The sequence below is a fragment of the Filicampus tigris genome, chromosome 4 (assembly GCF_054856515.1).
Source record: "Filicampus tigris isolate MCC_2025a chromosome 4, RoL_Ftig_1.0, whole genome shotgun sequence".
NCBI classification, from domain to species: domain Eukaryota; kingdom Metazoa; phylum Chordata; class Actinopteri; order Syngnathiformes; family Syngnathidae; genus Filicampus; species Filicampus tigris.
In genome coordinates, this window is record NC_141220.1 from 9,928,379 (window position 1) to 9,956,225 (window position 27,847).

General features: G+C 42.1%; 1 protein-coding gene across 4 annotated transcripts in view; it reads left to right on the forward strand.

The window, feature by feature from the left end:
* The window catches only part of brsk2a (BR serine/threonine kinase 2a), a 197,972-nt gene that overhangs the window by 167,688 nt on the left and 2,437 nt on the right, over window positions 1-27,847 (forward strand). For 2 of the 4 annotated variants that reach the window (XM_086027415.1, XM_086027413.1), the window contains 11 exons: window positions 3,292-3,323; window positions 6,086-6,250; window positions 7,423-7,520; window positions 9,060-9,210; window positions 11,151-11,216; window positions 15,530-15,590; window positions 17,679-18,435; window positions 18,526-18,574; window positions 19,560-19,683; window positions 21,508-21,688; window positions 24,647-24,736. In XM_086027415.1, coding sequence (XP_085883541.1) covers window positions 3,292-3,323; window positions 6,086-6,250; window positions 7,423-7,520; window positions 9,060-9,210; window positions 11,151-11,216; window positions 15,530-15,590; window positions 17,679-18,435; window positions 18,526-18,574; window positions 19,560-19,683; window positions 21,508-21,688; window positions 24,647-24,736 — 1,774 coding nt within the window. The remainder of the gene's footprint in view (window positions 1-3,291; window positions 3,324-6,085; window positions 6,251-7,422; window positions 7,521-9,059; window positions 9,211-11,150; window positions 11,217-15,529; window positions 15,591-17,678; window positions 18,436-18,525; window positions 18,575-19,559; window positions 19,684-21,507; window positions 21,689-24,646; window positions 24,737-27,847) is intronic. The other 2 variants (XM_086027417.1, XM_086027414.1) reach the window with 1 other exon arrangement.

The window sequence follows — 27,847 nt, forward strand, 5'->3', positions numbered from 1 at the left end:
AATTTGAGAGCGGAGAGGAGAAGGGGATTCCCTGAACGCTAAACTAGTGCTGTCCCATTCGCTTTCATCCATGCTAGCATTTAGCTTTCTAACATGTTTGATCCTTTTCAGGTTGCATGGTTAAAATCTCCCTTGTATGGGGGAAAAAAAAACTCATATCGCAATCCCAATTTTTAGGAAAAAAAATCGCAATTAGATTATTTTCCATAATCATTCAATCAATTCACGTCAATCTATTGCATGCACATGCATTAAATGCAACAAAACACACACCAACTGACACATACCTGTCTTCCCCCAACAAGCGTGCAAAACTCCTTCCCATGTGTAATTTATGAACAACAGCCGAGCAGTGTCGACCATCCAATGTTGAACCAACTGCACTCTGTAATAAACATGCTCCCATAAATGTCACGTTTCATGTAAGACACAAATGGAATGAACAACTACACACTTACACTATGCTTCTTTCATCCCGCCCATAACCTGCTCGCGAACCTGGGGCCGACGCTAAATTGTGTAGTGAAACGGGCGTGTGGCAAAACATGGCGTGGAACACCTGGCGTGTGATGGCAGCTTCTTTATTCATGCAGTTTTCAGGCCATGCGACCAACCCCAGAACATGAATATGACATGACCCGCTCCACCGGCCACTTTTGTTGCAAATTTTAAGTACGTTAAAAATAAAAACATTTCCAATGTTAAAACAGACTTTTGTGGACCAAAATGTAACACGTACAAATGATTATTCTGAGCCAAAATGGCACAAAAACACAGTGATTCTGATATAGGCCATTTTTTACCAACTTGTGGATAAGTATAGGGTAGTCCATTCACTCCATCTAAGTGTTAAATTACAATCTCACAATTCATCGTTTAGTGGCAGAGGTTCCAGTCTGAGAGTCAGGACTTTAGTTGACTTTGAATTAGGGCTGCTCGATTAAGTGATTTTGAACCAAAACCAAATTTTCTGGTTAAAACGATGTTAAAAATGTTCGATTCGGCATATTCGCTTCATTTATTTTTGGTGTTTCTTAGCCACCGTAGTTTCCTCTGCATTTCCGCTTCCTCCCACGAGCGCGCAGTCCGGAAAACTACAACAACACCGGCGCTACCGGCGATTCTGCTATTTGCTCAGGCAAGTGAGTGTTTAGTTAATAAATCGGGCATATATAAATCTGTACAATCGCATGTACAGTACAACCCGTGAGCAAGTAACTCAACGTCTGAAAGGCGTCACTCTTTTTCTCCTCTACAATTTCTCCTTACTTGCTGACAGACTGTTTGGTTTACAGACTTGACTGTCTACCTTCTCTCATGTTGATGATTTCATTTCAGATGGTATGTGCACTTTCTTCTTTCATTATTGGTTTAATTAAGAACAGATCTGAAATCTATTGTGTAAGTAAAAGGCTATTAATCCCAATGGATTGTTCTGTGTGTTTTAAGTTAAATTGACTGGCATTTTGAGTTCAAAGAAAGAAAAATTAAGATTAAATAAACGACATTCTAAATACTTCATTTTTCATTATTTCTTATGTTACAAATAAATCGTAACCGTAAAATCAGGTTTGAGAGAAAATAATCGGGGTTTTCTTGTTAGGCAAAATCCAACAGCCCTACTTTGAATTGTTTTGAGGTCAAGCTGGTGACCCAAAGAGCATTTGAGGATGAAAATGATGAATAAAGCAATCGCAAGTTTAGCCTCGCAGATTTGGAGGGGCAGAGTTAGGAATCCTTTTTAAACCTGTCCAGAACATGTTACGGTCTATTAGATTGTTAATCCAAACTTCTTGTCTCATAAGTAAACATTTTTTCTTGTCATGTAGTGGTTCACATCGCTGCCTTTCACATAGCTTGCCAAGGTTAAGTAGCCTAATCCTTAACGATTGCCCTGTGATTGGTTGCTGATCAGTCCATTGTTGCCTCTCACCCTGAGTCAGCTGGGATAGTTTTTAGACACCGAACAAGAGAAGCGTTATAGAAAATGGATGGATGTTTTTCTGTTTCTTTGAATAACAGATTCACATTGCTGGTGTTCACAGTGTGAAATTGTTTTATTTGAATGGATCATTTGGAGACTTTGAATGGTTTGGGTAATAGCAGGCCTGCAAATACTCTGAGCAAAAGCTTAAAGCACACCGTTGCAAATAAACATGCAAGGATGCACACTTTGCAGGGCCAGTAACAATCTTCCATTAAACGTGTCTGCAATTGTGCTGTCACATCCACTGACTGAATGGTGAGATATCGCTCTTGAAACCACGTCTCTTTCAGCCCGAGTATGATATTGCTTCATAGCCTGAAAGCCCTTCAATAAAAGTGGGAGAGAGTAGGTCACATTCTTGCTTGTGTCCGATTGTCACAGTATTTGTCAATACGCCGACCAATGTGGTGACCTCTGTGGAACCAGACTTGAACCACCTACCTCTTAGCGCCACCAATGGAGCAATATTGCATGAGGTTGCATCTCCGGGGTAGTGGAATTATCAAGACGCCGATGGAGGCGCACAGGCGAGAGAATGCCTGTGAATGATTGGCAATAATTAGAGCTGTTTCGTGTGGCTCCCGTGGTCCCTCAGCAGCAGCAGCAGCAGCAGCAGCAACAAATGGAAGTCCCAGCAGATACATTGATCCTTTGGCCAGTTGAAGCACAGCACAGTCATTTGGGCAGACATCTGCTTTTGTCGCCAATTTAACTGGCACTTTCTCTCTGGGTCTGGATGTCGGCCTGAATAAAAGAGCCTGTTGATAGTGTCGGCATGGAAGCACGTTAAAATTGTGATGAGAAAGAATGTGTGTGAGCTGCAAAGAGAATGAGAACTGGTGATTCCCTTTAGACCTGCAGGGCTTGTCCAGGTCAGCAGTGTGTATGAAGGAGATAATATTCTGTTTATAGCTCAGTTATTGTCTCTCTCTCTCTCTCTCTCTCTCTCTCTCTCTCTCTCTCTCTCTCTCTCTCTCCAACATGCCAACGCGTCTTCTCCTTATTTCCACTTTTATTTTTCCATTCTTCCATTGGCACTATTAATATTTGAGAGCCTCATTTTATCCTTCCGCATTTCAATCGTCCTTTATGTGGCCCAATCACATTTCTATTAGTACACTGAGCTTACTGAGGCCATACAGCATTCACCTCAATTCGATTTCCTTTCATTGTTTACCCAGCAGTCAACCACTTGATTTTGTTTGGATGTGAAGAAAACAAATGCAATTGAAAGGTTACTTTACAAAGGAAGCCATTGCAGACTGTATTCTCACCTGCTGTCTGTCTCCTTTTCTGTTTTCCAGCTAGAACAAATCCAGAAGCACACATGGTATATGTAAGTATCGCCTCGTTTACTCTCTCCTCCACTGCTGAAGTTGTTGTCCTTTGAGTAGCCATTATGTGATAAATGAGACATAAGGCATGTGCAGCAGACTACATTGGAGCAGGCCATGACTCCCCTCTTGGGGATTTGGGGGTAAATTGATGGTGCTTGAAAAAGGACACAGAGCCAATGTAAGCACCGGGGAGGGGAAGCAGCCGGTTGGGTTGGGGTGGGGATGGGGGGCGCTGGGGGGTGGATGGCGGAGACAGGTGTTCACTCACTTTAAGTTTTACGGCACCTGGTTTGGCCTTTTTGAAACAAATGTGCGGTTTGTAGTTGCCATTTACAGTATTTTGTTGGATTAAAGGAACACTGCCAGTTTTTAATCAAATTGCCTTGCTGTTTTTGGGCAAGCAAAGATGAATTATGGTAGTCGGGATGAGCGGTATAGAAGACCGGATGGGTGGATGGCTTGTGAATTATTGTCCCTGTCAGAAAAAGTCCATGCAATCGCACAGTGACTCTGAAGTGAAACAACAGAAGAAGACGAAGAAGAAAAGCACCAAATGTAAATCAGCGGCAGTGAGCACATTAATCTTTGCACAATTTAGGATAGCTTGTCTCTGACTTACTATAAGTCGTACAAGCTACATGTGGTGCTGAATGGAGCGCTCATTTACACTATTGTGGATATTGATGGTAATGTATTTACCTTTTTTAAATTTGCACACTACAACAAACAGAAACATATTAGTGAGATGAGTTTAAGATGCAATATATTCAAAAGTTCCGTTTTTTCATTCATATATTTATAAATTCATCAAATTATGAAATCATAAATCAATAATAAATTAATGACAAAAAAAGTAATGAATTAATTCCAGCTGGCTATATTCAAGTTTTTCAAGAAAATTTTGGGCTTTTAGACTTTTAGCAAGGCATTATTTATTCCTGCTTGAAGCTTGAGAGTTAAATCAAGTATACACTACGTCCCTTCACAACGCATTCAATATTTTACTTTGCTGTTCGCCATTTAACCACCGTATTTTCCGGACTATAAGTCGTCCCGCACCAGCGACTATTAGTCGCACCAGCCATAAAATGCATAATAAAGAAGAAAAAAACGTATATAAGTCGCACTGGAGTATAAGTCCCATTTTTGGAGTAAATTAATTGTGCTCTTAGTACAGATCATTTCCACCGAGCTACGATGGTAACATTTAGCTAACATTCACACATGTAGCATACAAGAAAGTTACGGTAAGATAACTTTAAACTCACCAAAACGTTTGTAGATCGATTAAATACGTTTTTTATTTATCCCCGACCGTGTAGAATGTTTCCAAGTCTCCAAAACTATTTATGTATTCTCTTTGTTCTCTTCCCCGCTCTCAGCTCCGTACGTGTGGCTGATGCAAGACCCCAGCCAGTGCCTTAAAGCAACCGTACACTATTTTGTATGGATGTATATTGATAGACAGTCAACTTGTCTTTATCATACTATTTTAATTACTTGTTTATCAAAATGTTAGATTTTAACCGTTTGAATTATTCATGCATTTTCATAGCTTTTAGGATTATCTTTATGTTTCTTTGTGGGTTACAATAAGATGTGAAATGACATACACTATACATGTTTTCCTGCCTGTTGTAAAGTCAATATGTAATGCAGGTTTATATGCAGCCTTACAACGCCCTCCTGTGGTTGTTTGGTGTATTGTTTGTTGACGTTGAAAAGGAAAGAGATACAATATAATGTGTTAAAAATGATCACACATAAGTCGCACCAGAGTATAAGTTGCACCCCCGGCTAAACTCTGGAAAAAAAACTTCGACTTATAGTCCGGAAAATGGCTCTGTTATACGTAGGTAGTTATTTTTGAAATACTTTGCAAACACTTCTTTATTTTTAGTTGGGCACCTACTGTACTTTACAGCAGCCAACAATCCACAGCTCTGCATCATTTTGAGAAATTTACCACCCTGCTTTCTCTGAATTCTATACTACAAGGAGCCTTGTCTTCCTGTCAATCCTCCACTGGAATTTTCCATCACGCTGCTGTTTGCTGTCAAGCCAGCCAGCCGGTCAGCTATCAGCTTACGGGCAACACCGGCTACTCCTATGCTAACATTGCGCCGTAGAAGGAGCAGGTTGTTTGGGTGGCATTATTGGCTGTTACAGAAATTAGTGATTTGAATGGTGATTCGCGAATCGGTGGGTTTCACTGCGTATATATCGATGACGCTGAACCTGAATTTGCATACACGTCGACATTGTAAATGAGAAACTGTTCTCAGTTTCCTTAAGGAAATAATTTATTATTTTATAATCATTACCGTTACTTGAAGAAGGGAACACAATTCTAGCATATGGGGTGTTGACCAGAATTCCATAATGAGATTCCATTGTATTTGGTTCTCTGAAAATACACAAAGAAACAATTAGCAGAGATGATTTAGGACAAAATCAACCCATGAAAGTTGCAAACTCATAGCTCAGCGCTACATATAACGTTCACTAAGGTGAAATATATTCACAATTGGGGAAACATGGGAAAAATGCAAAATGCCATTGGGAAATGCAAAGTTGGCTTAAAGGCATGTGAATGCTGCTTTGCTTACGCCATAGTGTGGACTAATCTAGTCAGGGTCTGTATTTAACATTCCTACTCTAAAAATACGATAACGCTCAATTTTGTCAATGTCAAAGAGGTATGTCCAATAATTGATCAACTTGTAGAGATGCTCCAACTCATGTCATTGTGCATTCTCAGAGGGGGTAAGAACGAGCCCGAGCCTGAGCAGCCTGTGCCGCGGAAGGTGACCATACGCAGCCTCCCGTCTGCAGACGACATCGACCCCGACGTCCTGGACAGCATGCACTCTCTGGGCTGCTTCAGAGACAAGAACAAACTGCTGAAAGACCTCCTCTCGGATGAGTGAGTGCACTTTCAAACGCTAACACTGCGGTAGGGGAAAATGGCAGAGAATTTGACAAAAGCAAAAGTCAAAGAGGGTGATTTTTTTTTTTTCTTAAATGATCAACACCAAAAGCTATAGGTATTTAATCACTCCTGACGTCAGAATCCAAGGATCAAGTCACTCTCATCACAAAGTGCTTACACTCGTACCCACTTGATACTTACCTCCTATGGGATCCCGACTGCATCACAAAAAAGACTCAAGGGTTACAATTCACATTCTGCTTGTAATGCTTGTACAAATGGACATAGAGTGTGCAGCATAAATGAGCTTGAAAAATGTTATTCATTTCATTTATTCATTTAACCATTAAGTGCAAACAAATTGTGACACTCATCACACACACACACACACACATGCCAGTGCCTTGTTCATTCCACGCTCTTAATAACGTTGGCTATATTCAAGCAAGAACGCCTCCGGAATCCCTCCGGCTGGGGAGAGGGAAGTCTGCGTTTCCCTGTTGAAGCTACTGCCTCCCTGACCCGACCTTGGATAAGCGGTAGATAATGGATGGATGGATGGATATCGCGTTAAAAGTCCTGATCCTTTAGAAAATACGGGCCAATGACACAATTAATACGAAGGAACACAACTATCAACCTTCTTCCTAACGCCTCCGTCCACTCTCCCAGGCAAACGCAGTAATCGTGAAGGACAGGGGGAAAATGTGCTGTCTGCATTGCTTGCTCCTGCTTCATTCGAGCTGAAACTGCAGGTCCTCTTCTCTTTGCCTCCTGCTGCTCTGCAGTCTGCTTATATTACAAGGCCAAACTCTTGCTGCTCTACATTGCAAATAGAAGTGGCCCACAGGCAAAAAAGATATCTCATGTTACGATTCACTGAAAAAGACACTTTTACAATGTTTTCATACTTTCTTACACCTGCATACCAACTCTGTTCTGTAATGTGTACAACTTCAGCTGATGATCTATACACACGCACACACACACACACACATATATATATATATATATATATAGTATGTTAACAGTGCCATGACAAAAACGTGTGCCACTTGAGAACAAGCAATTGCCATTGTGTTACCTGAACCATGTGTCGTAAATGCAGTGTAAATCCAGCCCAAGAGTACTTTACAGCAGCCTTTTTTTATGTCCCCTTTCTGCAGTGACAACCAAGAAAAGATGATCTATTTCCTGTTATTGGACCGTAAAGAGAGGTACCCCAGTCAAGAGGACCAGAACCTTCCCCCTCGCAATGAGATTGGTGAGGCTCGAACACAAAAGACAAAAAGTGGTGATAAATAATGCAACTCAGCAGTCGGTACATGAGACCACAGCCATAGAAAATTCACTAAATAATCGTGTGTTTCAACAATTCCACTCCATGACAATGACTGTTGGTTACTTTCCAGCCTGTCATTATCAGATCATTGCTTCGGCTACACTCAAAATTTTGAATTCTCCTGGTGTAGTCTGACACACTTGTCATCCTCCCTCTGAAGAAATTGGATCTGCTTCCCACAGTGGTGTATAGGCCCAACAGTAGATATTGTTTTGTTGATTTCTTTCTTACCAACAGACGCAAACTCTGGATACATATTGTTGCAGGAGAAAACCTTGTAAATAGGGCAGGGTTTTTTTTCTTTTGGAAAACTTACTGGCGTAGATCCCATCTTGAAAAAGAAACCAACACATCACATTTCCTGACATGCCACTGTTATTTTTGGGGTCTGTAGCCAAGCCTGACTGACAATTTAAACATATCACATATTCTTTTAACTGGTAGTGTATAATGTGACTGTTGGTCCACTTACATAAACATTTAATCCAAACAGCTGTCCATTCATATACTGTACATGAGGTAAAAAAGTCTGCTCATTCACACACGCACATATCTATCTGTCCAGTCCCGTACGCATAATTTGATCATCTGTCTACTGCACACGCAACGTGCTCTCTCAGCAGGTGCACCAGCAGGTTTAGAAACACCTGTCTGTCCATTCACATACAGTACACATAATATAAACATCCGTCTGCTCATTCACACATGCACAGATTAAATGTCTGTCAGTTTACAGACACATGATATAAATGTGTGTCCACTTTTGAGGGGTCAAAATTAATTGATTAATCAACAACAAATCATTTATCAAATTAATCAACTATTTCAATAATCACACAATCGTTTTAAGACATTGTTTAACTTAAAATATGCTAAATCATGAACCCTGGAATAAGACTTTTGTTTCCATCAATTAAAACATTGGCAAACATCAGGTTTTATTTTGGAAAACAATGATCAAACCTGTAACTAAATCAGCTTCAAAAAGTTGGTGAGTACATCTATCCCTTTCATATAATATTGCTTAATTGTTGTTTTAGTGTTTGTTTTCACTAAACCATACCCCTCAAAAAACAACAATAATTGGTTAATAAACAGTAATCAGGAAAGAAATGGTTTTGTAATACCCTTTATTTATCATGCAATTGCATGTAATGAAAATGCGAGTCTGAGACGGAAAACGATGCAAAGGCTTGCTACATCTTAGCTGACTATGGCCATGGTAACTTGCATTTGTTAAATTGTGACATTTTGATTAATACAGCCCCTCCTTGCTGAGCGTGATACAGCCAATAGTGTGCTCATTAGTTTAAGGCCTGAGAGGAAAGCAATACTTATCACCATTAGTGAGGGTTAATGCACTAAATATCACTCCAGCAACATTCAGAAATGGGCTCAAACCTGCATGTTGTTGCTTGAGGGATGATCCTGACTACAAGGGTTCTGCTGTTTGTCACGCAGATCCTCCAAAGAAACGAGTCGACTCTCCCATGTTGAATCGACACGGCAAACGGAGACCAGAGAGGAAGTCGATGGAGGTCCTCAGTGTCACAGACGGAGGTTCACCAGTGCCGGCCAGGAGGGCCATCGACATGACCCAGCACGGCCAACGGTATGCATTACATATTATTTAGCTTTCTGCTAGGACATCATAGGATTATTTGCTCTGACACAAGATGACTGAGGTAACTGAGGTCAAAGTGGAAAGGGTGGATCATGTCAAATTAAATCCATGGACTGGATTTACACTGCAGGTCTAAGTGCCCAATTCCGAATGAATGACGGTATCAGAAATTAAATGTCTAGTTACGTGTGCATTTCAAGTGACGTGGGGGCGAATAGCAAACCTTCACGTAATGCCCCTGTTCATTTTCAGAAACCAATTGCTACACCACGCACACAACCAAACCCGTGCCCATTAATCAGTGGTGGAAAAAGGATAAACCTTCACGTGTAGATATGACTTTCACAACGTTCAGAGTCCTCAGCCTTGATGTTGAAGGAATGTTTACAACAAAATCAGAAATCATAGCTATCTTAGATGCTGACTTCTGCCTCCAAAAGACTCACAAGGATCTTGTGCTCCCAAAAATACCTGGCATGCACCTCATCGTCATCATCATCACCCCAGTCCGGTACATGGAAATGCGATTTACATGCGCAACAAGTCAGTGATCAAGACACTCACCCCATCCATTGGTGGTTAAGAGATTCTCCAGGTCGACACTGATCACCTTACCATGGCCTCAGTGTACACAGACAACTCCATTCACCTGGCCATACGTGCCACAGTGACTATATTGGCAGCTTAAACAGCCATAGCACTAGCATAGCCACGTTCACTATTTGAAGAATAACAGGGAGTGAGACTTAAGTCTCATGAAAGCTTTTTAACCGTAAAGGAAATAGAACCAATCCGGGATGGAACCATGGCGGGAGGATGACGGCTAGCGAATCCGATCCTATCCTTCAAGAATGCCAATCGGGTTCTCGTTGCTCTGTTGAAGGAAGCAAACATTATTGCCTCACATTGGGTGAAGTTTTGGTACGACAAGTTATGATGATGATGATGGTGATAATGATGACGATGATGACGATGATGAGCTGTAGCCTTTCCGATCTGACTTTGTGGCTGGTTGACCGCCGATCACAGGGCACGTACAAATAAACAGGCATTGACAGTACTCACATTCACACCTATTGACAATTTAGTGTCTTCAGTTGAACCTAACATGCATCTTTATAGAATGTGAAACAGTGCTACATGGTTGTGTGGTTTGTCTTCCCACATTGGGTTAAGTGAAGTTCACCTCTGCAACACACCACTGGCTGCCGTCCACAATTATTCTGCTTATTAAACAATCGACACACCATTAGTATACCATATTTAGAGCAGAATTAATTGTCTAAGTTGTTGCTGTGGTTTAGCTGTACAGTGGGTGGTTTTTTTTGTGTTGTTTGGGTAGTTGCAGCGCGTGTATTGCAGTGACATCAAACTTGCACTAAACCAGGTATATCCAATCAGTGCGTTCAGGCTGCAGTCACATTGGCAGATATGTGATACATATTGGCTTTTTATCCAGATGACTGATTCTGATGTGAAGATATCCGATTTCATGCGTTTGTTTCCATTTACGCTGCCTTGACTCGTATCCGAATCGTGCCACTTGAGAGCAAACAATCGTATTTGTCTCACTTGAACCATGCAGTGTGAATCGAGCTTTAAGGATTTGAAAAGGTATCTGAGGGCCTCGTTGTTTATTTTTTTGTTTGAGGGAGAGCTGTGTTCATTTTTTTGTAATTGATATTTGGACATGTTTCTTGTCCTGTCAGCCCTCTGCTGCTTGCAGCTGCCAAATGATCTCTGTGACCACATCCCAGGGATGCGGCTGCACTCTTTTTGTGTTGTTTGTGACACCAATCTGAAGTGGAAGCGTCTTGATGTCTGTGTGTGTTAGGCTAGAGGTCTCTAGGCAGGTGTGAGAGCAGGTTTAGCAAACACCTGACCATTAGTGTGACCGTCTGCTCGCTCTGTCTCCTGTCTCACCATAGTAAGTCAGTATACAGTAAAAGCTTGGATATTCCAGACGCCAGGACAAAATGCAGCAAAGAAGAAAGGTATTCACTACTCACTGTTCTTCTTTTTTGCTCCCAGACCCAAGGAGATGTCCATGGGCGGAGAAAGATGCAGAAGTGTGCTCATTAAAAGAACAATTGATAAAAAAATAATACAAATTTGAATCAAAACAATAAAATAGGAGCTATCCGTCTGTGCCCAAAACTTTGTGAATTTGAACGTTAAAGTTAATTTTCCTTCCGAAGATGTGCAATGCAGAGCTTAAATATCCAACTCCAACCCTGCCCCCTTTTCCGGTATGAGCTTAATTATCTTCTCTTGAATGCATTGATAATCACTTCCTCCCGTGCTGTGCCCCACTTTCTCCTGAGATGCAGAGGGTTCCTTCTACTTTGGAAAAGTGGAGCCTGAGCCATAACCCCACAGGGCGTAGGCGGCTGATTTAAAATCTATTTGCACATTTTATTTCATCCACCAGTATATCATCACGGCACACATTTCTGCTCGGTGCCAGTGACGTTTGTGACAGCGGAGAAGATGGACTGTGAGTTAGCGTGATCAGCCTAATGACAGAGTGCTGCTTTGCAGGGGAACGGACACGAATGCAGAGCCAAGCGAGTCATATAATATATCCTCGCGATCGAGATTTGTGAACTCATCCCAACGTCAGATTTATTAATAACTCCTCACTCCAGCAGTTTGGCAACAAGTGCACATCAAGAATTCATTTCATGCTGCTTTAAGTTTCCATCCACAAGACACTTTGGAAGGAGTAGAGCCATTTCCGCAGCTCCCACCTTTTAAGATGTCCATTTTTGAATTCATCTGCTTGTCTAGCCCCTCTGCTCCACTCCGTCATCCCTTCAGGCCATCCGAGCCTTTAGTTACAGGGCTTTCTCCGCCATTTGGCTTGGTTACATCAGATACATTAAAAGACAACAGTTTACCTTTGTGTTGATAATGCGCAACATTGTATATCATGTCAAATTTTGGGTTCGTGCTCACCTTGGTCAAATCAAGAATTAAGGTTTGAGATGAGCCAAGAGGTTTAGTCCAACCCCGATTGTTCAATAGGAGACGTGTCCATCCACTTTAGTATTCATCAAAAGAAGCTCTGCTGCATCTTTCCTCCCTCTTCTGTAAATTAGATTTTTTTTTTCCTTTGTATTTCGCTCCATATAAATGTCAACTGTGGACTCCTCCCTGCATTTTTATATCCCCTGTCTGTCTCATTGACTGTCTTTGCTTCCCTTTTGTGTCGCTCATCCTCAGTCGCAGTTGCGGCCCTCTGTTAGTGTGGCATCGCTTCACTAACGTACAAATGCGGCTAGATTGTCTACGGTGCTGATCTGGTTGCTGGTTTTATACGCTGCATCTTCAGTGTATGTTTCTCTCCCTCCAGTCTCTTGTTATATGCTTCTACGGCAAAAAATAATGTGTTGTTAACCAGGGATCTGAGAAGCTACATTTTGAACTTTTCCAACCTTTTTTTTTCTGCCTGAAGTCAGCCTTATTTGACCCTAAAAACAGTACAGCAGATTGATAAAACGTACAGGAAGCATTCAAGGTGGACAAATTTTGATAGGATGCGTTCACGTCAGTGTGAATCATAGGGGAGAGAAGGTTATACGTGAAATTAAAATTGCCCGATACATTAATGCTCCTTTGTCATAATTTTCCTCCTACCGTTTACTGCATATCTCATATTAACAGTTGCAGTCCGCCGAGGTCACATTTTCTGACTCGTAATGTGTTGCCCGATGCACAACAGTCAAATAATGTCACTAAAGACGATGGCAACGGTGTTGCAAGCATTTTGATCATGATGCAAGAAATCCCATTGCTTTCATTTCAAATCCTAACAGTGTGCAAAAAGAAATGAAGGCAGGCAAATGAGATGGAAATGAAAGTGCGACACTGTGAGTCATAACTTATTAAATTATTTTCATTTATGTTGTTTTTTTTTTTTTTCCTTTTTACTTCTCTGACCGGCTCCCATCGCTTGATGCCGTTTAAATGAGTTAGGTTAGTGGAGCAATTTTAATAAGTCCTATGGTTGATGCTAATTATCGACCCCAAGTTTTTAAAGATACTCAAAGAAAATATGTTTGCTACAGATCTCTTCAGCAGAAGCTGCAGGGGTCTTATTGCATCTTGAAACTTGAAGAGCTGAGCTGTGGATATTAATTTAGTCGATCTCCAGGGAGTTTCTCCAGCCTAGGGACAGGAAATGACTTTAAATAGTGTGCTGATTGATATGACTATCTACTTCACAGAGAGGAGACACTTCTGAAATAGAGTCAAAGGAGGAGGAACGAGGAGTCTGATTGTGTTTGGGCTTTGGCGTGGTTACTCCTGGCACCACCCGCCATATTTTGTATCAGTTTCATTTTATTTCAGTCCATTCCCTTCTCTCAAATCTGTCCGTCTTATTCCATCCCACACAATCTCTCATCAGAACCCCCCGGGTGCTTTGGAGGGATCTCTGACAAAGCCTCTGGTCTCACACACCAGGACATAGCACTTTGTTGGAAACTATTTGTCAAAAATAGAAAGAGCAGTACATTAGGCGCATTTGATTAAAGAGTGAAATTACTTAAATTAATTATGTAATTAAGGACATTACTGTATTGTGTGGCACTGCTATACAGTAAATGTCTTTGAAAAAAAATAAGGAAAGAATCTGCAATCGCTATATGCGTGTTTCCTACTTATTTTCTGTAGTGCTTTACATCAAAATGTTGCAAGATGTATCCAAACATAAGATTGAGCCCATGTTGCCCATTCAATTAGTCATATATAATGAATGAGGGGTTTTGAATTTTAGCAATGAGGCCTTGAAAAAAGTCCTACATTTAGGGTTACTTATTGAAACCTACATAATGCCTACTGTGTGTATATAATGGGATTTAAATGAGTAAATATTCGAATGTATGATTACAGGAGAATTTTGTGTTGTGCGCTGCTGTTTGCACAAAACGACCAAGAATTCATTCAAGTCATTATTTATTGTCATCTTGCAGCAAGGGGGCCTCTTTGATGAGCCGCATTGCCATCTGTATTATTAGCTCTGCAGACCTGCTGGTCCAACACTAACAGATGCAGCGTGCCCGACAATATGCTCATAATGGGCCGAGGAGGCCGAGTGTGTCTGTGTTGTCATGAGGTGCAACTGGCTATGTGGGCACGTCTCCGTGAACTGCAGGCCTTCAATTGAACCGTCTGGTCAGCTGCTCGCACAAACAAGCCTGAGCCCATTTGTTCTCAGCCTCACCCACTCATGTGCGCGCATTACAGTGTGCAATCACCACGGAGGTATTTATAAAAATAACTTGTGTGTGGGAGTGCTATCTTTTCACTGTAGCAGTTACTCTTTTTTATTTTTATGTCTCAGGAGGAAGAGATTTCTTCACACAGTTATGAATTACAGGCTTCTCGCTTTGACATGAACGCTAAGTCACACTTTTTATGGCAGTGTCCATCTATTACGCTTGTTCTTTTTTTGTTTTTAGTCAGCAGTTATGTTTCCATTTCTGGAAACAACAATGAGACCAAGCCAACATTGGCATCGGCATCATTCTCCATTACTACAGCAGCGTTCTTAGATCTCCGGGGAAAACTCACATTTTACCGTTTCCTTTTGATTTTGCGAGGCAGGCAAAAATGTATAGGCCATGCCCACATGTTTGTAAATTCATTAGCGCTTGAGTGGAAAAGAAGGAGAATGTTTTTTTAAAACGAATGACAAAAACAAGCAGCGTTGTGACAGTAAGCAGCTGGCGTCTTGTCTTGTGTTGTGTGCACGTGCGGTGTGCGTGATGGAGACAGATTGTCCCGTGATTGTTCAATTTGGAGCTCGCCTCGCCTCACAATGGTATTGACGGCATCTGCATGGAAATGTAAAATGAATGGCACACTACCAAATGCCCCACTTCATTTCCCCCTCAAGATATCTGCTACTGATCCGCTGCACACAGACTAAAAAGTCGTCATGTTTTATTTATTAGCAAAGTGGAGGCTGAGCAACGACGAAAAAGCTAATTTGAATGCTAATGTTTAGAAAAATACTGAGAGATTTCCAGGTGAGTACGCAATCAAGTCAACACAATTGACATTATCGCTGTGAGCCACAGCTAAATAATGTGTGCTGACAAATGAGGGCTTGCACTGTGTGCTGTAGCGCTTCCACCCCTCGTCGTAGCCGCTCGCTGTGCGCTTGGCGTGATGGCGCCATATGCTCTAGTGCTACCCAGCGCAACATTTGACCTCCAAGCTTAGTGACCTCTTCCTTTGTGGAACAGCTTTGCATGTTCAGCTCACCATTGACTTCTTCCCTTGCGTGTTTGGTCCACAGGTCGCGGTCAATTAGCGGAGCCTCCTCAGGCCTCACCACCAGCCCGCTCAGCAGCCCACGGGTAAGTCAAGACCTTCTATACCCTTACAAATACACACACGTATGTGATATTACACCTCTTGGCCCACTTGTCAGGTTTCCATGTAGTTGGTTCCCCTGTGGGATGACAATCTAACTACTGCTGATCTCTTCTTATCCTTGTCAGTGTTTCGCAACCAGGGGTATGTGTACCCTCGGGGTATGTGAGCACATTGCAGGGGGTAAAAGAAAACATGTAATGTTTTTTTTTTTTCCTCAGATCAATAACTGATGGCACAGCTGTGCCAAAATCACAAAATTCCCATGTCAACTCAAATGTCTCATTAAAGCTCAGATGAAAAGACAGTAAAACTGCTATAGTGGGTCTGAACACGATTCTTGCTCAGTGTTTTGTTCCTGATGTTTTGAAGTTTTGGTGCCTTTTTAGAGGGGCCTTATTCAAAGGAGCTCCAGATTTTTATTGTAAATGTTACAAGTGATGAATAACAAAGGCAGGTTTAGTCTTTTTTAGTGGCGGACTTGTACCTCAAATTTGTGATCGCTGTCGTTTAAGCATTTGACCACCAAATCCATTCGAACACATTACTAATTGTACTTTTGCCGAGAAACATTTCATAGATAGTCTAAAAAATGAAACATCCAATTTTATCATTATGGTAAATTATCGATAATTGGGGAGTTTATAAGTGCTTTATCTACAGCCTGTGTTGTCCAAAATGCATTGCCAAGCCTCAAATGCACTTATTTGGAAAACATCTTGAGTGTACGCCGTTTACTTTAAGATATGTACTTACTTTAACCGCCGGGATCTCCCGCCATACACTGTGGAACGCTACAACCAAGCATGTGCTTCCATCCATCCATTTTCTGAAGCGCTGATCCTTTTGGATCAATTTTAAATCCATGTGATTGTCATACAAGCTGCTATCTAGCATTGAGCTAACCTGTGTATTTTGGTGTCCTCTCCGGTGTGAAAGTGGCCACACCCTTTTTATCTGCCGCTGTGACGGCGAGAGGCAAGCAATGAAGTAACAAAAACAGAGGGATTGATAAACTGTAGAGCTGGGCGTCATTGACTGCTTAACAGTTGAATGTAACGTTCAATAGCCGGCCAAAATATTCCCATGCACGCACACGCCTCCGTGTTCTGTTCTCGAATGTAGTGGGGTGTCACACAGTACACACTTCTCCCACATGCATAAGTCACACATAAATGTGCGATGCAGTAGAAAATAATGGATGACCTTTAACAAACAATTAAAGCAATATCGCTGATATTACTGCAAATGTCACATTGCTTAATGTTTGTTGAATTTGTCATGATATGCGGGATTATTTTCACAAACAATTGTATAGTGATTCTCTGCTCAATTTTGTATCATTTATTGGATGCTAGTGGGAACACACAAGGAGAAAGGTTGAGCACCGTTTTCTCTCAAATACAAAAGCATCTCCTTGCCCATTCTGCTCGGCTTATAATAGCTTACTGTGTTTTCGGCAGCCTTAGCACGTGGAAATCCAGCTCAGGGAATTATTTGCAAAATCCTACTTTTCTAGCTTGGATCGGATAGGCTAGGAGCGAATGTATCCAGCTGACTAACCTTGAGAAGACTCAGGGTTATCCAAGATCCTCAAACAAGCTGCTCATGCCACAGCTCAGCTGAAAGGGAAATTGATTTCAAAGGCCAGAAATATCTGAGCTATTCTGCCCATATTCGTTGTTTTTCCCAATGTGGCTGCAGTTTCAAGGTTAAAAAGCAATAATAGGTCAAGTGCAGTTGTGGTCCTTTTTAAAATCTGTCTTCTTAGCTCGTTGGTTTTTTTCCATGTATGTCGGTTATGCTCTTGTGACACCGCACAGTTGTTATATTTTGATTGTTTTGTTGTGTTTCTTTGGATCTTCTGTGCGTCTTTGCTTGCTCATCTTATTGACTTATTCCTATTATATCACGTTACTTTGTTTTCTAACTGCATGGTCTTTTCCCTTTTTTCTTTCCAATCTTTGTGCACGTACTTTTGGCTTACGTCCTCGTCACCTGGCTGCTTGGTGGTTGTATTTACTTCATTCCGCTGTTTGTATTCCTTCACCCATATGTTTTGAATCACAAAGCCTGTTAGAAAGTTTGGGGTTCCCCCCCAATCCCCTGACCTACCACAGTCCCCAAACATCAGCCCCAGTCCATCCCCTGAGCCACTTCCAAATCGTACAGGTCCCCGTATGTCCACACCTAACTCGCTGGCCCCGAGCACCGAGGCCCTGCCGACAACCCTCAACAAGACTCAGACGCTCCCGACCAAGCCTAAACTTGCGCCCAAGCCTCTTCACGCGACACGATCCAACCCGCTCCCCGAAGCTTCGTTAGATGCAGCGTCCTTGTCCGAGTCCTCGGCTTCCTGCCGTATCCCATCACACCCTCCATCAGCCTCCATGCCCCCCACACGCACCTCCCCGCTTTCACCAACCTCCCCATGCCCAGTTGCTTCCGTCCTTAATAGCCCGCAAGTCCGTCGCTCCCATTTTGCTGCCAACCCTCAACTCTCTGTGCCGTTCAGCCCGGTGGTGCCTCCCTCCCTCATTAGGCTGCACCACTTTCACCCCGTGACACCCACGCATTCTTCATACACTGACCACCTACCTAAATCTATCCCCCTCATACAGGTTACCCCCCACCCTTCCCCTCGAGGCAGTCCCCTACCCACTCCAAAGGGCACCCCGGTGCACACGCCCAAGGACAGCCCGGCCGGGACTCCCACCCCGACCCCACCTCCCAGCCCCTCCATTGGCGGTATGCCATGGAGGACGCGCCTCAATTCCATCAAGAACAGTTTTCTGGGCTCACCACGCTTCCACCGCAGGAAACTCCAAGGTCTGTGTACGCTTGTATATGACCAATTTTTTGATTCATGTTTTCATTGCGCCCGAAAAAAAAAAAAAAAAAAATCGAATGTGTCCACAGTTCCCACACAAGACGAGATGTCCAGCCTCACTCCAGAGTCTTCCCCAGAGTAAGTAAATGTTACACTTTTACAATCCTCATGATGTATAACCAGTCATATCTCAAAGCCACCTCCTCAGACAGGCCTGCGCGTTTAAAATTATGATTAAGATTTTTTCCTGCTGAGCTTCTTGCACTGACCTTGTCTTTAGAACGGGGTGGCTGGTTATGAGGAATGGTGGGCTACCTGTGCGATGCTGCTCAGACTCCTGAAGGGTGATTACTTAACTTTTGGCCAATGTGTGTGTGCCTGTTTGGTTGGCTGGCTGATCATTTCCACCTGGCCGGGAAACATCAGGGTTGATTGGAGCGCTTCCCGTTGAAGAGCTTCTCTTAAGTAGATTGCAGTCAAACACCAGCAGCATACTGTATGTTTTATCAGTGACAGGGATTAATAATGACGTTTCTTTTAGGGTAGAGAAAATACAAATACTGCAGTTTATCATGTCATTATCTCTAGTATTGCGACAATATGTAACAGTCAGTAATTGATATTGATCACTTAACACTTTTTGTATGTGGATAATTCTTTTTGGGCTCCTTGCAGAGGCACTCCCTGAATTATCGAGGCAGCTTTTACCGTGGTCACAATAACAAACACATGATTAAACATATCACTTACCATTATGCTTTAACAAGCCACAACACAGCATGTTGTAAGGCGCCACATACGTAGCTGGCCGGCTCCAAACAATTAAGCGTTTCTGTTTCACTGTTGCTTTTTTACACTTGTGATTTTTATTCCATTTGAAGGTAGACTTGTATATTTTGCAAGTGACTGTGCTACCCATAGCTACTGATGTCAATTTTGCCTGTAGGTACTGTAGGCGGTGGCCTGACACAGCAGCAGCGTACTGGCCCTGGGCCACCGGGCCACCGTTAATGTCAAATCTTGTATTACATCCCCTGTGTACTCTTGCAACTGTGACTCACACAAAACACATCCAGTACTCTTTACGTGCATTGAATACATTTCTTCTGTTCTATCTCCACAGACTTGCCAAAAAATCCTGGTTTGGTAACTTCATCAACCTGGAAAAAGAGGAGCAGATCTTCATTGTCATCAGGGACAAACCTCTCAGCTCCATCAAGGCCGACATCGTTCAAGCATTTCTCTCGGTAACGCCAACCACATTTATTATTTATATTCCTTGTCGACACAGCTCAGAGTCTGGCCCTTGATACAGCTTCATAGTATATGCCACTTTTCTACCGGCAAAACTAGTACCTGGTTAGCTTAGGTTCAGAGGATGCTGAGCCAATGTCATATTGGTCTTCATGACGTACTTCTGTGTTGTTGTGAACCGCTTTTTTACAAGTTGAAAACAGTGAAGAAAATATAGAATAGCCCATAAAAACATATCTCCATTTTCCTTAGGGCAGTTTACATTCTTCAGTGAACCTAACATGATTTTTTTGGGGGGTATGTGGGAGGAAGTCAGAATACGCGCGCATGGGGAGAACATGCAAATCTCACGCAGAAAGACCGCGTTCGAACCACCAACCTCATCAGTGTGAGACAAATGCGCTAACCACTATTCACTGTGCCGTCCCTTTGAAATCTTATACCTATTTTTATGAATAATATAATTCCATTTTCAAAGTGCGTTGCAGAGCACCTTACTAAACTACAGATGAACATAACTTGATGAAAAATAAATAGCATTTTTTATTTGTTATGGCTCCATCTGAAGAGCCAAAACACAAATCCTGTTGCTCTTCCTTTGTTTTGTACACTACAGTGTGACACGCTACAGCCTTGCTGCAGTGGTCCTTTGTCTCCTCTTTGATAAAATGTGTCTGCATACCGCTGCCATCAGCCACTTGTCTATAAGTAAATACAGCAGGCATTCCTCCTCCTCCATTGTTTTTTTTTTTCCTCTCGTAACGACTGATGCGTTTAATACATTGTGGCCGAGCAGAGCGAGTGCTGTGCAATGTAAAAAAAGAGCTTTAGTTCTCTTCTTTATGTCCCTCCTCCCAAAGTCTTCTCACATCGCATCACCCTCCTGTGCCCTACTGAGTGTGGCAGAGGTAACTCTATTTGCTGGCTTTCTAATAGCAGGCTGGATATGCCTCTCATGAGCCTGTGGCAGGCGCAAGGTCTGCTAACATGTTTCAGATTTATGTAGCAATTCAGCCAACTGCTTTTGTTCATCGCTTCTATTTTCCCCCTGACTGCAGACTCAATGGAGGTCAATACAAAAACTACAGAAGGCATCCGTGATCCGACTCTCCAGTAGATGCTTCCCCCTCGGTTTTACAAAAGTATATAGTGAGAGTGTATTTTTGTCAATGTGGTATGTATATATAACTAGGATAAATACTCAGCTATATGTGGAAATGCAGGTTGCATTAGCATCTAGAATGTAATCACCACACAATCAAGTAGAGCATTCGGAACCTATGCTCACCCCGGTTAAATTTTAACACAGTTGCAAAGTAAATGCAAGCAAGCTGGGCCTGTCTTCTTGAGGTCAATGTCAAATATGTTCCCCCATCCCTACAAGTAGCTATTATGCCTCTCGGGCTGTGCTAGCTGGTATTTCCGACAGGAGATTGGCACCTGAATCGGTGGAATTATGCCTTGAAGCACACTCACATTAATGGAATGTCAACACAGCCACAGCACTATGACGGAACGTGACAATTTTACAACTCACCTGTTCATTGGGCATACAAATTCATTTTAGGGTGGAGAGTGCAATGTTGTTGGATGACTGAAGACTACATTAGCTTAAGTCCATCGCATGCATGGCTACTCCCCAAGGTATTCATTTACTTCGAGTTTGGCTCTGGCTCATATTTTATGGAGAGTTTTTCATTGAGGGTTGTCTTTTTTAGGATGTGGGAGAAAAATTAAACCTCACCATTCCCTATGTTTAATTCCATCACTCACATTTCTTTTTTTCTTCTTGTTATCCATTTAATCTTTGCTTCCAGATCCCAAGCCTGAGCCACAGCGTCATTTCACAGACTAGTTTCCGTGCAGAATATAAATCCACGGCCGGCCCGACAGTCTTCCAGAAGCCGGTCAAATTCCAGGTGGACATCACCTACACGGAGAGCACAGCTGCCACCAAGGAGAATGGCATCTACTCCGTCACCTTCACCCTGATCTCAGGTGAGGATGCTCCTGCATGTGGTTATCCATCCAATCAGTCTCTGGAAATATTATTCCATCACAGGGTTGCACCCATACCACATACCAACTACCTACACTACTTGTCATGTATTGAATCCAGACAAGTAAATAGCATACAATATTGAAAAAAGTATATACTCCTGATAAAATTTACAGTTTGGGCGGTATGCATATATCCTATAACGAAAAAAAAAAACATTCATGGAACAAACATCCACTATGTGACTTCTCCCAGCATGTCAATGAAGAAAAACACTAATAATAATATGTACATTGGTGACATTTACTCACCTTATAATGGTACTGTATATTGTTACATACGTGATGATGATGATGATACGCAAATTAACGCAGCAAAAATATTCTGATTGAACCCTAAACAGAAGCACAATGATTTAGTGGTTAGCATTTCTATACAACATAGATGTTCTGCGTTCGAATCTCTATTCAGGATTTCTGCCTATGCGGACTTTACATGTTCCCCCCATCATTTTGTGAGTTTTCTCTGAAAGCTGCTTTGGTAAATTAGCACCTCGCAAGTTGTTTTTCCTGTCACAGAGAGAAGTTCGATTCAGTTCAGTCCAGTACAGCCCTCCGAATAGACTTTTGGGGGCTTTGCACAAATGCCTACTCTAAGAGTTTGGTGTTTTCATCAGTGCTGGTAGTTGCAGGCCTTAGGCTGCGTGGTTGGTCAAGAAGTGACTGTTTCGAGAAAGTGGTCATGATTAGTGTAACTTGCATTTGGGCTTGAAAGCAGTGTGAAAAACCTCCGTAAAACTCCTCACAGTGGCGCAGCAATTTTGTAACAATGTTCCAATGTCAACTGGCACACCATAGGGAAGGGAATACATTAGTCTTATGTTTTCAGAAATACAAAAAAAAAAAAATTGGAACATGGTTTCACTCAAATATAACACTTAAGAGTAAGGTCATGACATTACTGACATTCTAACATCCCACTAAATATTTGTGTAAGTTTTGCCACACATTTCACTCAAATGCAGTCTGTAAAACAAGGCATTTCAGTTGGAAAGCTGTTAGCAGGAGAACTGAAGTGATACTTTACCACACCGTCGCTTACTTTTTTAAAAATTTGGCATGCCACCAACGTGCAGTGCGTCGTGTGGTCTTGCAGCAGCAGGCCATCCAGCAAGCACTAACTTTTTAAAGCTCTCCTCCACGCTGCGCGGCTTCAGGGCAGCTTGTGTTGTCATCCATGTTAAACTTAAAGTAACTCCACCAGGCTGACACGGCTCCTATTCTACCAGCGTGGGAGGCAGTGTATATGTCAGCCTGGAAAAGTATTATCTCTGTCGCAATATTGCAGCTTTTTTTTCCCCTGAGTGAGTGTAGGAGTGCAGACATTGAATATTGATATTGATACTGTTACTGGTATTGGTATCTGTGCATCCCTACTTGAAAGGGACCTAGTGAGGCATTGATCTGTAATGAAATAGTGTATGTAGGAGAAAACATTTTGGGACATTGCTAATATCTTGTATTCAAATTGTCAATGCTGTTCTACTTCCGTCCTAAAGATGGTAATAATGTAAATCATAAACAATGGACACGGAGTTTCATTTACCATATTTTCCGGACTATAAGTCTTTTTTTTTTTTTTCATAGTTTAGCCGGGGTTTTACTCATTTGCTAGCTTGTGCATTTAATATTAGCGTTACGCAACGGAGACAACTTGGCATCCAGGGGGTGGGGGGCGGAGTGTCATGTAAGGTAAGCATACCGTTCAGCCTGTTGTTGCCTCTGTTCTATTTTTATTTCAAAATTGTTCGTCATTTAAATTTTAAATGGCATGTCTGTTCTTGGTGTTGGATTTTATCAACTACGTGTCTACTAAAAATGCGACTTATACTCCAGTGCGACTTATGTTTTTTCCTCCTTTATTGTGCATTTTATGGCTTGTGCGATTGTATTCCGATCGATTTATAGTCCGGACAATACGGTAAATTGTTGAATAATCCTGCAAACAGAAAAACTGAGCAATATTATCTTTGTAAAGGCCACATTTTTGATGCATTGTTTTTTTTAATCTCATTGTGCAGTTTGAACTAATATTGTGGCCACTGATTGTATCTAGCAAACGTGAAGAGGTTATCAGATGTGCTGCCATAAGAGGTTTTCCTGTAGCACAAACGCACACACACACACAAACACACAAATGTAGGTATTGGTGCTATCCAGGGTGAATTAGTTATTACATTATTTTGCAGTTTACACATTCAAACAGACCCAGTATATATATTGTTTCACTTAACACTTTTATTAGCTAATCTGCTATTTAACTAATGTTAATAAATGATGTGCAGTAAACCTTCTGATTCATTGTGAGACTGGGACAAATTGGCATCGCTACTTTCAACAGATACCCCTTCCCATTTACCACTGTCACATTTGCTCTTTTTTTGTTTTGTTTTGTTTTTTCCTTTCCCTGAGTGATGAATTGGCTTCATTTGGTTGTCAGTGTGTTTGATAACCAGCCTGCTAATCGGTGTCGCCATTTTAGAGATTTCCGAATCCTAACCCGTCATTGCAGTGTCTTTGGGAGTTCCAGTTGTGTCATTGATATGGCGCAATATCAGCGGTCTCTAAGGACGGGACCCAATGCGAGGGATTCCTGACATGTTGCCGTTGCAGCGTCCAAACCAGCGGCATTGTTTTGTCGTTGATTTGGGCGAATGCCAGCCGTCCCTGGGGACCCCCTTGAGCTCGGTGCCCTCGGCAATTCCCAAAGTTGCGCCATCTCTGCCCCACAGTAGCATACCGCTCACGCCATTTGGTCCTACTCTCTGTTCACTGGCCCTGCAATTGGCTGGGGACCAGTATGTCACCCAAAGTCGGCTGAGATACGCTCCAGCTCAAGAGTGTTTTCCCAAAAGACAACTGTGTGTTCTTCCTCTGGTTTGTGTGTCTGCGTTATAGGACCCAGTCGCCGTTTCAAGCGGGTAGTGGAGACCATTCAGAGCCAGTTGTTAAGCACACATGACCAGCCTGGAGTCCAGCAGTTGTCTGGTGAGTAGGATCGCCTCGTTGCACCCCCTCATCTTACCCCACCCCAGCTCACCTCAGCATTACTGCCACTCTCGGCCTCTCCAAGCGCCACGCTCTGCTTTGCAGGCTTGCCCTCGCAAGCATTCTCCCAGGGTCAAAACGTTGTCTGGTTGTGAAAATTACAGGGAAGCTATGGAAAGGCCATTCGCATTCTTATGGAGGCTTTGTCACCATGGCAACACCACAGCGACACCGGACTCGGGCAAACGTGCTGTGCGTTTGACTCCGCAGTCGATGGTTGGAGAGCATGTTCTGCTCAACGTGGGATTTGGCGTTATGTGTCTCATTAGCAAAGTTTTTGATTCTGAGTAGCTGAATCATTCGTCATCTTCTCTCAAAACAGAAACAATCTTCTGCTATAAGCTTCTCCCTTGAAGCCTTTCGTGCGTCTCACTTGTCATCCTTGTTACAATGGCTCTCCCTGCTGGTGAGATAGGGAAACACATTAGCACCCTCTATTTATTTTCTACCAGTATTTGCCAACCTGTATCCAGAGCCAAGGCACATATTTTTAGAAAATTGCTTTGGAATTTCTGGAATGTAAAAATAATGCCGTAATTTTATAATATTAATTTATGTTTTATCCAAGTGCGACTCCTCGCCAGCGTGCTCGCCCATGTGTCGTCTAATCCTCCCCGTTAAACCGATGGCTAATATTTTTCCGTATGAACGATACATTTTACAGTCTACACGCGCACGGCCGCAATCAGGCTTTTAATTGGTTCAACAGTCACGGGCAGCTGTAAGGATTAGCTGTGATATTTGAAAATTAATAGACTACGGCCTTGGTACAAATGAGAAACGCCTCCGTAAGATCATGTTCGGCAATTAGTAGCAGTGGAAACACACGTTCTAAGCATGATGGCGAGGCTATTGCAAAATAATAAAGAGCACGACTGCTCCTTTGACATGTTAGTCCAAGATTTATCGAAATGACTTAACATCTTAATGGGGTCAATATGCACAGAGCAATAACTCAGACTCACATTAAAATCATCCCGTTGGGCTCCCAACACACCTTTTAAGCTTCCCCGCCAGGGGCCTTAAAAATAAAATAACAGCTGTTCATAGGAGGAACACAAAGTGGTTTTGCACGTCATCTTTTCAAACAAAAGGCCTCGTCGGTCTTGTCATTATGTTCTTAAAGGGTTACTTCACAAACATACGCCATTTGCAGCAGTAAAAAGTTCATGGGGTTTTTTTTTTATAATTAATTTGATAAGCTAATTGTTTTTCATGTACATGTAATCACTTTAAAAACGATTTATGATATAGCTGACCGGCATGCTCATTACACTCGTCACTAAAAAACCGTCCCGTAAACGTTGGACTAGACTGCACAATGATAGAATATGTACACACAGCTCGGCCACATATACAACGTTAATCCTAAAAGAATTAAGCCGGTTCCAGCCAATACTATGAAATAAGTTGACCGAGTGAGATTCACTTTTGATGTGATAGATAACTAATTAATTATCACCAATCAAAGCCACACATTCCTTTAACCTCCAGAGATGATCTGGAGTGGACGCGGATAAAAAGCTATAGGCAGGGCAACATGTGGAAGAATGTGATAATCAAACTAAAAGCTCACAGAGGAGATGCAATTAGCTTTGTAATTACTTAACTGCTGTTTTTAAAAAGAGGAGGTTCAGGTGGAATTAAGTATGTCCATTTTTCATTCCATTCACCATATGCAGAGTGAAATACTGTGTGCTGGTCACTATATCTTTTCAGAGTTCAAATATCTCTTTTAGTGACCACCTGAAGCGGTAATGCCAGTCGTACGTACATGTCATAAATCTTCACAACTCAGGGTGGACAACAGCTCTGGTAAAGCCCACAATCACTCTGATTGGTTTTCATTGTGATGTCTCACACCTTTTCATGGAAACCTTGTTGCTAGGCAGAAATCCTGGCGCACAATCAGTAGGAAAAGTCAGCAGCTAAAAGGTTTTCACTGCAGTGTTGCTGCAGCCTCGCTTACCTCCATCTCGCTTCTTTAGCCAGCAAGACTATTTTGCGACTCAGTCAGCAGCTCCCGCAGCTGTTTCAGACGAGCAGTGCCAGACGTTTTGCCTCATTTTCTTCATGGAATGAAATCATCCATCCATGCATCCATCCATGTTGTATAGTGTTTGTCCTCATTCGGGTGGCCAGTGAGCTTTTTCAGTCGGGTGGCCAGGGTGACACAACATCAGATTAGCTGAGTTTCCATTTCATTTTTTTTTTTTTTGCAAACTAAAAGCAATAAAAACTTTTTTTTAACGATATTTGAGAGTTAGTTATTTATTTATTTTTTTTCAAAATTTCTGTTTCATTTACCAATTTGCCATTGCGCAATTTGCATTTGGCGGATTTCTGAGAGCAGCTGAGGAGTGGCCACAAGCGTTCGCACATTTGCCTGCTCGTAACTGAGGAGTCATTGTTTATCATACCATCCATAGTCAGAGTTCCATGCAAGAAAATGAACACATATCCAGAGCCTTGCTCAACACATTTATAATATAAGCAGGATCAAGTCCAATTAAAAGCAACCTTTTGCTGAGCTTAATTTACCAGGTTTGTGTAGAAGTCTACTTCTATCTGATGCATTGATTTACTAGCTAACAGCCAAACGGAGTGACCAAATGTCACGACTTACGACACCGATTCAACATGCTGAAACGCCCACCAGACGCTTATGACGGTGTCCGCTACATCAATCAGATGGCGCAATCCAACGTCGAACTGGTGTATCTTGGCCTATAGACAAACAACTGTCAAATTCATACCTCACAGTGGGAGTTTGGGTTCATGTGTGAGCTTTTCTGTTGTTGTTTGAGTTTTGTTCATTTGTTTGTTTATGTGAGTGTGAGACATACAGTATTTGGGGGGGGGGGGGTGTTTTATGAGTCAGAGGTTTCTGAATGAGAGTTTGTTTTAATTATGTGAGAGTTTTTGGGTGTGAGCAAGATGTTTCTGACCCCATTTTTGTGTACATGGGTGTTTATGTATGTGAATTTTTTGAGTGAGTTTTTTGTGTAAGATTATAGGGGAGAATGAAATGTTTTGTAAGAGTGATTTTTT